This window comes from Megalops cyprinoides, chromosome 3 (genome assembly GCF_013368585.1).
Source record: "Megalops cyprinoides isolate fMegCyp1 chromosome 3, fMegCyp1.pri, whole genome shotgun sequence".
NCBI lineage: Eukaryota > Metazoa > Chordata > Actinopteri > Elopiformes > Megalopidae > Megalops > Megalops cyprinoides.
In genome coordinates, this window is record NC_050585.1 from 50,080,469 (window position 1) to 50,092,968 (window position 12,500).

General features: G+C 46.2%; 1 protein-coding gene across 1 annotated transcript in view; it reads left to right on the forward strand.

Annotated features, from left to right (window-relative positions):
- The window catches only part of smg6 (SMG6 nonsense mediated mRNA decay factor), an 80,073-nt gene that overhangs the window by 46,939 nt on the left and 20,634 nt on the right, over positions 1–12,500 (forward strand). Inside the window, exon 13 of the mRNA XM_036524360.1 lies at positions 10,292–10,471. Within this exon, the coding sequence (XP_036380253.1) occupies positions 10,292–10,471 (180 nt within the window). The remainder of the gene's footprint in view (positions 1–10,291; positions 10,472–12,500) is intronic.

The following is a 12,500-nucleotide window of genomic DNA, read 5'->3' on the forward strand; positions in this document are numbered from 1 at the left end:
GACCTTTTATCCTCCCTCTCTCTCCCTCTTTCTTTCTTTGTTTTTTTTTTCTTCCTCCAGCTTCAGTTTTGCGCTCTGCGTTTGCCCTGTGGCCTCGAAGACTGTAATAATAATAGTAATGATAATATGATGATGATTGGTGATGTAAAGAAACTTAATATAAGATGATGCAAGGAAACGTAATAGAAAGATAACAAGAGTACTCAGCAGCCATTGACAGACCTCAAGAGGGACAGTGTGTCCGTGTGTGTGTGTGTGTGTGTGTGTGTGTGTGCGCGCGGGTGCGTGCGCGAGTGTGTGTGTGTGTGTGTGTGTATGTGCGTGTGTGGGTGTGAGTGTGTGTGTGCGCGCACACGCGCGTGGGTGCGAGTATGGGTGCGCGCGCGAGTGTGTGTGTGGGTGCGTGCGCGAGTGTGTGTGTGTATGTGCATGTGTGGGTGTGAGTGTGTGTGGGTGCGTGCGCGAGTGTGTGTGTGGGTGCATGCGCGAGTGTGTGTGTGTATGTGCGTGTGTGGGTGTGAGTGTGTGCGTGTGTGGATGTGAGTGTGTGTGCGCACGCGTGCATGCGCATGTGTGTGTGTGTGTGTGAAAGAGCATTTGCTGGCATGCTGTATATACGGCCACTTCCTCTCCAGTTTAAACAGAGCAGGCTGTGCTGGCAGACTCCGTTCTCCCCTCCAAATGGTTTGCATCATGTTTAAACCTCCACCCCCCGTCACCACCCCTCCCTTTCGCCTTCTCTTCTCTCTCTTCCTCTCTTCCTGTCGCAGTAAATCACCAGATATCACAATTTTATGTCTTCTCAGAAGGGCCAAAGAGAAAGCCATAAAACGGGCAAAGGATCGCTTTCCATTCCTGTCTGCTCCAATGATGTTCCGCCGATCCTCCAGCCCAAAGGCAGCGGCAGATCCCCCCGCAGATCCGTCCCGCTTCTCTTGCAGCCTCAGAGATTACATTAGGATTCAGATTCGCCAAGCGTGACATCTGTGGAATAAGTCACACCTGCGGGGTTAGTGACACCCAGACACGCACACCCCACGGGCACACGCACACGCGCTCCGCGGCACGCTTGCACACTCACTCACGTTTGTTACATCAAATCGGTGAAAATACCGCGGTGCCATGGAAGCCTATTGGTGGATTTGTGGTTGCCATTTATGGTTCTTCGCAAAATGTGATACGAATAAAGTCAAACTGCTCCGTGAAGGTTTGTTTTCAAAAAAACTTTCTCTGTAGTGTTGGGAATGCGAAGCATTTTGGACAAATCTAAAAGGATGATGAACATTCTGTAAAAAGGTTACAGTTTTGCTGTATATTCATAAGAACAACAGGTTGAATAACAAGAAAAAACAATTCAGGTGATCAAGATCCAGTAATTTGGCATTAGTATAGAGCTGTAGAGTGCATCTAGCACTGTCTTTTTATTCCTCTTTAAGACAATCTCAAATGCAACACCTTTAAAGCTACTAATTTCATTTTGATCATGAGTCCAGGAGATTTGTTAAGCACAAGGCCGTTCTGAAAAAATGTCATGACTATCCCTTATGATCTTTTTTCAGAAATAAATGTCAATGTCCCTCATGAGAGATCCAGGAATCTTGCATGAGATGCAATTTAACAATCTGCAAAACTGTTTTAACTAGCAAAGACCATTTCCTGTAACAGAGTGACCCCCTTTCATATACATTGGTATCTTACTCGTCTCCAGTCACTGGGAGTTTCAGTAGTTTCAAGAGATTGCATAAAGATTTTACTGTTGATTTATCAAGAATCTCCCGTCTCTCTAAGTAAGTAACTTACTTACTCATGTGAAGCATCTGCAATTATTAAAGTTCTTTACCCCACCCTATCTTACGACGTTCCACTATATAAACTAACAAGGTCTGAAGTATAACTAAGTATGTTTGTGGCCTCCTCCCTGTTGAGGTGTTTATATGAGTAAATTTGGCTGGTGTAAAATTTAAAAACACACATGTTGATCTTTCCGATCAGTTTATTCCCAACAGCGTTGCACACATCCCTGTCCTCTGTATTCGGGGGCACATAATCAGTCCCATGGCCCCCAGTTATCTCAAGACTCTAAGCCTAAAAAATAGTTATTACACGTCAGGCATTCAAACGATGGCATCTGTTACCTGTGCTCCCACCCCCGACAAAATGATACACTGGTTGGTCTTTATTTGATTTGCCCTCACTGCTATTATTAGGAGTATCCCTAATACCTGCTGTGTGGGCAGTGTGACTTTCCCTACCTCTAACACTGTTTAATCTCTGTGCCCCCAAGTAACGGGCTTAAATACTTGTCAGCTGCTCTGAGCATATTTTTAAAATTAGAATTCCAGTGAAAATTTAAATTTGATATGTTGGATGAGGAGAGGTACTGTGTTAAGTGATTGAGCGTTCCCAGCCATGTCCTGTAAACCTAGAACCTAGAATCCCTGTTGAAAAAGCTGGGTTTGCACAGACACCTCACTAATTAATTACAAACACCGAAAATTGGGTAGAAAGATATCTTGTGAGTGTTTCAGTGTGCAGTTTGGGTATGGTAGGGCTTTATCTGCTTAGAAACTCAATAAAAAGCAAAGTTGCTCATTTAGAGTAATACCCAATTGTTTTAGTTTAGGTGGTTTTTAGTCGCCTAACTTTTCATCAGCTTCCATTTCTTCAGATAAGCAGTAAAAGCTGGCATTTTCTCTGTAATTACTATATCTGTGCGTGTGCGTGTGCGGGTGTGCGTGTGCGTGTGCGTGCGTGTGTGCGCGTGTGTGTGTGCTTGGGTGTGCGCGTGCCTGTGTGCGCGTGTGTGTGTGTGTGTGTGTGTGTGTGTGTGTGTGCGTGTGCGTGTGTGCGTGTGTGTGTGCGTGCGTGTGTGCGTGCGTGCGTGCGTGCGCGCGCGTGTGTGTGTGTGTGTGTGTGTGTGTGTGTGTGTGTGTGTGTGCGCTTACAGCCAGGCATGCATGATCCTTTGGAGTGTGTCATTTGGTGGTGGTAAACCACTTGTATTCCCTTGTCCTAATCCAGGCCCCTCCCACAGCTAAGTAATATAAGAATGTATTTAAAACTCCTCTGCTATAAATCATGTCTCCATTCGTTCTCGAGTCGTTTTCAGTGTAGCTTTCAGGAAGACTCTTGATTATGCAGTTAACAATAGGTGGCATGCAATACTATTAACCCGAGGAGGAAACTGATAGTATTGACTCCTTAAAGATACAAACGAAGGTTATGTGGCAGCTCATCTCTGCAAACAGTCTTTTTCCTACTGGAAAATACAGTGCAGTCCTAGAAGATAGATTGTCCTGTTTTACGCTAAAGTATGTATTTAAACTGCTTTTGTGCACCTTTTCCTGAAAGGTGAGTACCTTGGATGAAATAAATTTGGCCATTCGATTACTTCCATAGAAATGTATGCCTCTACTTGCTTTTTAATGGAGCGGCTGAGATACAGTACCTTGCTCAAGGTTGCAACAAAAGTGCCCCACATGGGAATCAAACATACGTCCCTCAGGCATGTGTGTATCCTTCAGAGTCCAGAGTTCAAATCTTACGCGCTGCTCTCTGTCACGTGAGACACACTTCATCCGAGCAGACAAGCTCAGCGGTGATCCGGGACAGACAACATCAGCTCCCTCTCTGGCGGTGTTCACCGGTGTTAGGTGAATTAAAGAGATGGCGACTCTTCGGGCATTGCGGGGCGAGACTTGTCCGTTTTCATTTTTGGTTCAGCAGCAGCGTGTGACCCACCCCCCCCCCCCCCAAAACCTACCGCCCCACCCCCCACGCATGCCCGCAAGCAATGTTACTCACTGGCCTGGAAAGGGATCAAGAGAGCGCTTTTATTAGCAGGGATGAGGCCAGGGGCTAAACAACTGTCAGAGTGAAGAGATACTGCAAGGCGGGTTAGTTCAGGTGTGTGCAGGGCTCCAGACTTGCTGCCAGTCACTTTTCTGTCTCAGCTCACAATTCTAAAAGTGTGCAAAGCTATGTGTACGCAGTAAGCATAACGCTGGGGGAGCATTTAGGCATTGAGTGAGAAGAGTGGGGGTCATGCTGTCAGTAAGAGAGAGACAAGACAGGGGTCGTGCAGTGAACTGTGAGCACAGAGGTAAGGGGGGGGGGGGGGGGGGGCTTCAAGCCAGGAGAGTGAGGGGGAGTATGGAGAAGGCTGGGGGAGAAACTTAGCCCTCGGGAAGTGGGGGGGGTGGGGGTAATTAGGAACGTCATGTCAGTGAGCGGAAGAAGGTTTTATGGTGTGATGTCAAGGTGTGTGGCAGTTTAAAAGGCCTTGATGGGCACTCCTCGTCCTTAATGAGAGAGAGGCGTTCAGGAGGTGCGATGAGTGAGTGTCAGCGATAAAGGGGGGTTTCCAGGACCCACGAGGGAGGAGGGGAGGGAATTCAAGTTGTACTCAAAGAGATTTTTGGGAGTGGGAGTGTGGGCTGTATATGGTAATGGCAGGTGTTGCAGCTGTTGCAGCGGCAGATTTTCAGTGGTTAAAAATCACAAGCTGAGTTGCGCATTCATAATACGCGTTTTCTTGTTTCACTTCTGGTATTAAAATCCAGCACGACCCCACCGTAACACAAAGCGCTGGCTGTGTTTGTTGCCAGCCCCCGACTGTATTATACTGTACAGAAAAAAAAACGCAGCGCCAATAGAGTGCTGTGTTGTAGCAAGAAAAGAAGCAACAACCTCTTCAAAGAGAAAATCCTGTTCTGATGCATCAAGGTTGAAAATAATCAGCCATCTGTAACCAGGAGCAGTGCCGCCAGACACACTGCAGTGCACTTGGAAGACAAAGGGGGAAAAGTAGCATGTATTTTATTATGTTAGGAAAGGGCTCTCGCCTCTCCCAACAAGCAGCTCTCGGGGATTTAACTGAGACAGAAAAACTGAAGTTGGGGGTTTATTTTTTTGCGTTTGATAGACGAAGCATGTTAAGCACGTTACGCTAAATCAGAAGAGCACGGCTCTTCCTTTGCGTATTTCTTACTGTGTAATGTGTAGTCAGTGTTGGATTATGGGAACACAAGTACAGATTACTACAGTACTGCATGCTGTAGATTCTGCATTGGTAGGCTTTTGTGATTGTGTAGTGCTATTACAATGCTGCTGTATTTGAATGGTAATGTCGTTTTTAGTCAATGTACAGTTGTATATTGATGGGGTATTGATGTCTATTGATGCGTTCAAACATATTCAGTGCTGCACAATAGCGTAAATCTGTGGTGATAAAGATACATGATGTGCATTTTCTCTTACTGCAGTATTAATGGTTTCGTTTGGGCAATGGCCAAAAGGACACCATGTTAACTTATTGTAGGAGTTTGTTTATTTTGGTTGGTTGTCTCCAATAATGAAATACCGCCATAACGAACCATTGACTCGAATCCTTAGGCTTTCATCAGTGTGAGAAAACAGTTACGTTTTCAGGGCAATGGCTCTGTTTACTGCGCTTGATGTAATGTCACTGTGTGGTGTACTCTGTGTTGTAAATTAATAACAGATCAAAGCGCAGTTTGAGTAACGTCCCCAATGGCTGTCATTACAGCCTGAACATTTTAGTAATTGATTCTCAAAACTCAGCCAGAGCGGGGATGTGAGACTGTAAGTGTGTGTTCATCTGCACTGCATCTTCACAAAATAGGAGTGAAAGTAAGCCTGCCCCCAGCATGTACACACACACACACACACTCAGCCGCGCACACACGCACACTCATACACACACTCATACACACATGCATGCACACATACACACGCACGCACCCTCGGTCACACTCACAAACACACACACACACACTCAGTCACACAAACACAGGCACGCACACACATACACATTCACACTCACATGCACACACTCGCACTCAGACACACACTCAGGTACACACACCCACTTAATCACACACGCACACACTCACACTCAGACACACACTCAGGTACACACACCCACTTAATCACACACACACACACACACACACACACACACACACACACACACACACACACACACTCATTTTCATACACACTCACACTCAAGTCACACACACACTCACATGCACACACTCACACTCAGACACACACTCAGGTACACACACCCACTTAAACACACACACACACTCATTTTCATACACACATAGTCACACTCAGTCACACTCAGTCACACACACACACACACATCGTGAACACTGTGACACCCTGTGCCCTCCCCCCTGTCACACAGCAGAGTAATTGTGTGTATCTGTTTTCTGTCGCAGCTTAATGGCATAACTGTGGCCAGAGGGTTTTTATGGCAATTATACCCTTGCGTAAATCTCAAGTCAGTCCTCAGTCGAGCTTTAATTACCAGAATTAAATGAGAGTTTATGTGCACACTTAGCAAAGTCGTTTAAAATAATTAGAGGATATTTCCCAGAGAAATCCCTCACCAATATCATTTTTGGATGGTAGCATCAAAATAAATAATCCTGATTAAGACAAGACAACAAGCAGAGTATCTGGTGAGGTGGTGAATTTCTTTATTACAGAATATACAGTTAGTGAGTTTCAGTTGCTTATCAATGTACTGTTGCTGGTTGTACTTGCAAACAAGCACAATGTGCACGCATCACTCTCTCTCTCCCCCCTCCCTCTCTCTCTCTCTCTCTCTCTCTCTCTCTCTCTGTGCACATACACAAACACACACTTATCTCTTCCTTTTAGCACTTACTGATAATTGTTGTATATTTTTCCTAAGACATAACTGATAACGCCAGCAGGCATACCACCCTGCAGCCTCGGTTTGCCAAATCGCTGAGGCTGAGCTTGGTGAATTAGCGGATAAAAGACATCCGACAGAGCCAGGATGCTGCAGGACATTGTTCCGGTGAGGCCCTCAGGGAGGCTGACATGGACGCTGTTCTGTGGGCATGCTGGCTCTCCGTGGTCGTTAAAGATGCACCGATCACAAAGAAAAGGGGTCCTCCCCTCTGGCTTGGCAAAGCTCCCAGGCTGGTTCTGTCCATCTGGGTATCTGACATACCCCCCCCCCCCTCCCCAACATTTAATTGGCTAATTAAATCACTCCCTCTGCACTTCATCTGATGTAAGATCACCATTTTGGCACGAAACAGTGCTGTGCATCACTCAGACTGGTTGAGGTACATTACCCCCTTTGACGTCCTTGAAAGGGGCAATATTAATGCAGTTCATTAAATCTGTTCTTTATGCTATTTAGCTATACAGGGTTGTAGTTTCCTTGATTATAATTTTCCGCTTTTCACTCTTTGCACCATATGTGATTCTTGGCTTTCATTAGCTTCTGTATGAGAGTAGCATGAACATCAGTATAGTACAGATAGGCTGTAAACCAACAATTGTTGTGATGGTTACTTATAACGTATTTATCACTGAGGTTTTTCCGCTGTATAAACTCATACTGACACCACGCTTTTCTCTTCAGTTCATTAGTGGGCCTTAGGTTTTACCATTAAGCATTTATCACGGCATTAACAGAGAAAGGGGTCAGGGGTCACAAATCAAGATGTAGTATGAATAGGTGGGTCCTGAGCCTCAGAAGATGGACAGTGACCCTACCCCCCACCCCCCACCCCACCCTGAATGATTCTCCTCTCTTGAAGTTGATATAGCTGGAAATAGCTGTATATAGAATAAATAAAAATGCAGCCGCATATCGCATGGATTCAGTGGCTTTTTCCCCATAGTTACAGTCCTGGTTTAATTAAGGTGTCTTAACTGAAACAAACGGATTTGGGTAGTTATTTATCAAGTTCTGCAAATGACACAAAACAAATATCGCTAATAGCTGTGTGAGTCTCCGCATACAGTGAAGCTGCTGCGGGGGGTTGGTTCGATTTGACTCAACATTTTGGCAGTCAAAAAATGCGGCTGATTAACGGATAATTGATTGTATGCTAGCTAGCTGTGCGAAGGTTTCGCTCGCATTTTTCATTCCTGTTTACTTGTCTCCGGCAAGTTAATCGTTGTAATCAGAGGCGCATTTGTTTTTCGGTTTGTTTTTGTAAAAATAGCACTCAGACCATGCAAAGCAGTACTGCGGCGCGCTTTATTCAGGGTGAATGCTTCTGATAATATTGAAGGGGTGAGCGCTGTTTGGTCTCATTACTCCATGAAAGTGTCCTACAGCAACAGCCACTGACAGTTAGCTGTGTAACACAATGCCCTGTAAGTAAGTGGACATTGTAAAAGGAATGGCATACAGGTTTCTTAAGTTAGCAGTGATAACACAGTAGGGGAACGGATCGGATCTTAAAGCCGCAGGTGCACCTTGGTGCCAGGTGGGAGCGCTATCACTTGTAACAGGAAAGAGACACATCATCAGGCCTTCACCAGAATCTTCAGACAGAATCCAGCGACTTGTAAAACACCGGCTAATGAAATCAGCAGACCAGCGAATCAGCATGCAGAGACCTCGTCGAGGTTTACTGATCACTTATAAACACTAAATTGGCTGTAGATACTACTCTCCCAAACATATAAAAGGATTGTGTCAAAGAGTTTCTTGTTTTTTGTTTTCTTTAAAAAAAAAAAAAAAAAAAGAAGCAAATTTGTTGACTAAGACTAGGTGCTTATATACAGTTTCATAACTCCTCAGCTGCAGATGTAGGTACTAATACATATTAAACAACATATAAAGACGAAGTCAGATTTTAACTTCTTACAGACTTTTGCCTTTCACTTGTCAGCATCTTCTAGCACAACAGTTTTGCATTAGGGGCTCTGTGTGAGACCCGTGGCCAGCAGAGCCCCCTGTGAGTGCGGAGAGGTTGAGGAGGAGCGGGAGTGTGCAGCGTCGTGTATGGATTCTGTATTGACATTGTAATTCACGGCGTTGCGTCTGCGGAGACCTTCAGCAGTGCATTCCTGCACTGTGCCAGGAAAGAACATATTGTATTTGCATTCAAATTTCAGAAATCTGCCATACATCAGGGAGGATGAAAGGTTGGGGAGGGAAAAAAAAAGGGCTGATGGGAAAATGAGTATGTGTGCCTGCCCACGTGTGTCCCACCCCCCCCACCCCCCCCCCCCCCCCTCACCCCACCCTCCTGGTCACCGTGCCCTCCCTGGCACCAGCTCAGCGGTCAGGGGGTCAGGGGGTCGTCGGGAGGTTACAGCAGAGTGAGGAAGCAGACATAATCTTCGCGAGGGCTGGTAACTTCCTTTTGGAGCTGTACCGCAGTGGCAGATGCGTAGAGAGGAACTGATTCAAAGCATGTGATATTTTGTGTGGAAATGTGGATGTGTGGAAAACCTGAATTTCACCGTAAAGTTTAAGAACATGCCGTAGTTGTTTTTTCTCTCGTTGTTATTGTTTGTGTGTGTTTTGGGGATTTGCAGTCGCAGATGCTGGCGTCTCTTTTTTTGTGGTGTAAAACTCGGGCTGCTCGGTCACCGCGTGCCGGCCCGCGGCCTTGCTTGCCAGCGCGTTTCAGTCCGCAGTAACAAAGGAAAGGTGTTGAAAGTTGGCACACAGACTGACCTGGGTTCAGTAGCGGAGAAGTCAAACGGAAGCGCCGCGGACCTTCCAGAGCACCCGTTCGCGCTCGACAGGCCTCCTAAAGCAGATGAGATGAGTAACACTTTCACTCAGGCACTCCCTCCCTCTCACCGGCTCTGGAAAGGACAGTAGTTTCCACGCACTGTTTTTGCGGCTTGACTCACACACACACACACACACACACACACACACACACACACGCATGCTGCGCCTGACCCTGCTGTGGCCTGAGTATGACTCTTCTAAAACAGTGATGGAGGGAAAAGGTAAAGCTGAGAGGGGCATGGGAAATCACCTGTTCAGGCGCTCCTCCTCCCAAAACCCTCTGCCGCCCCTCCCACTGGATCGGTCCCATGCAGCGGCCTGAGCGTATTGGCCCTACATTACATTACATTACATTAGTGGCATTTAGCAGACGCTCTTATCCAGAGTAACTTACATAGGTTACAGGTTTTTTTTCTTTATTTATTTTTTTTTTTTACAATGTTATCCATTTATACAGTGTATATTTGCTGAGGCAACTGTGGGTTAAGTACCTTTCCCAAAGGTACCACAGCAGTGGCCCAGTGAGGAATCGAACCGGCAACCTTTCAGTTACAAGTCCGGGTCCTTAACCACTATGCTACACTGCCACCTTATCCTAAGGCGCAGACTCAAATGGTTGAGTAGAAGGGAGTCTTTACCAGCCCCCCCACCCTTTTCCCCAAATTCCTCACCCTGTATCACCCCCAGCCCCCCCACGGTCTGGTCTTTGCTCACCTTTTTCTCTGCCCCCCCCAGGCCATTGCGGCGGACTGCAAGCGGGTGACGGTGCTCAAGTACTTCCTGGAGGCTCTGTGTGGGCAGGAGGAGCCGCTGCTGGCCTTCAAGGGTGGAAAGTATGTGTCGGTGGCCACACTCCCACCTCCCGGCCTGGGAACGGAAACCAGGAACCACCGGGGAAAACAAGCAGACAATCAGGTACACACACACACACACATAGAGAGAGAGAGAGAGAGAGAGAGAGAGAGAGAGAGACGGGGAGAGGGAGAGAGAGAGAGAGAGAGGGGGAGAGAGAGAGAGACGGGGAGAGAGAGAGAGACGGGGAGAGAGAGAGGGAGAGAGAGAGGGAGAGAGAGAGGGAGAGGGAGAGTGGGGGAGAGGGAGAGAGAGAGAGAGAGGGAGAGTGGGGGAGAGGGAGAGAGAGAGAGAGAGGGAGAGAGAGAGAGAGATGTGTGGCTTCTGTTCTCCTTGGGCTCCCTCTTTGTCTCTAGGAAAATTTGGAATGTCACATTTTTTTTATGGTGTGTGTGAGAGAGACAGAGATAGCGAGCTGGTATTGTGCCTTGTGTTGCGAAAGTGTGTGTGTTAGTGTTTATATAATGCTGAATATTTGTTTAAGTGGTCCATGTGTGAGAGAATGTGCAGAAGTCTGTGATTGGGTATGGGTGAGTGTCAGTGTCTGCGTGTGTTTCTGAGAAAGAAGAGGCCTGTGTGTTTGCGTGCGTGTGTGTGTGAGAGAGAGGGAAAATGTCAGAGTGTGTGTGTTTGGGTAAGGGCAGTGGCCAGCAGGGGACAGGGTCGATGGAGGGGCAGGGGGGAGAGGCGATGCCTATGGGGAGCGGGGAGGATGATGTTTAATTTCTGAGAGGTGATCCTGCTGTCCTGCACGTACTGGATGAAGGGGGTCACTGGCAGCCTGTCCTTCCGTCTCTCCCCCCTGCCCCCTTCCACTCCCCCCACCCCCTGTCTGCGCTCTGTCCGCCCCTCTCCGCTCCCTCCCCGAAAAACGCAGAGGGGGTGTCGCTGCCACCAGCTAGCCCCAGGGCTCAGACACCGCGGAGGGAGAGAGGACGAGGGGACGGGAGAAGAGGGTAAAGGACCAGTACAGTTACTCACCATTGACCGGTTCCGTGTCTTCCCTCATCTGAGCAAAGTTTAAAACATTTCATTTGACAATTTGAAAGCCCTCTGTAGGTAGTTGGGAAATAAATCTGTCATGTATTTCTATGCAGTATTACCATTCAGAGACTGTATTATTCAGTAGCGATTCCTCCTGCTCTCTCGTCGTGTCCAAGCAGTTGTGGTCTCTATTTTTTTTTGTTGTACGTTGTTCTCTGCTTAAGTCTCAGTTTTAAAAATGTATATCAAATACTCAAATTTAATACTTTTAAATAAATGTATTTAATGTATTTAAAGTTGTCACTGAATAGGCAGTATTATTGATTTACATTATTAGGCCCCAGGAGTGCTTGTGTGGTCTCTAGTGAGTAAAGATTCTACATCACTTACATCAGTGAAATACATGATGTGTTGATTATGAAATACCGATGCAGTGTCTCGTTACAGAGGCCAAACGCCATATTTTAGGTACAAAATCACCTTGAAATAAGGTGTGAATCTCTTCATAAAAAGTGGGGAGATTAGCAGTAATCTCACTGAACGTACAGCCAGCGCAGCGTCTGAGTACAGAAGTACAACAGTGGAAGTGGGGTGTGGCTCTGCAGTAAAATGCGAGACACAATGGCCTGACGGTTGCACAGACATGGCCGGCCATCTCTGTGTGTGAACAGGGAACTGAGTTACAGCTACAAATTCGGAAATAACCTTTCACACATCATACCGCACTTTCAGATCCTTCTACAGCTAATATCTAGGATTTTCCTCATCAGAGCAGAAATCACCTGTTTTTCCTGAAATCACACACTGTAGGGCTGTCATCTTCAAAAAAAAACTGTGTGGTGTTTTCATTCATATTTGTGTGTTTATCTAAAATGTAAACCTTTGAAAGATTTGGATGGTCGTTTTTTTATTCAGTGTTTTCAGGCTGTTTCTATGTAAGCACAAACAAACAAGTGGCAAAACATACTTATTGAAGGATAATGGCAGAATAATAATCAAATTAAGTACAGCAAAGTAACTTTTATTAGTGTAGACTAACACATTATGGAAAACAATTGCCAAGTACATATATATATGAGCGGATATAAGTGTCAGTTTACAGGGATCC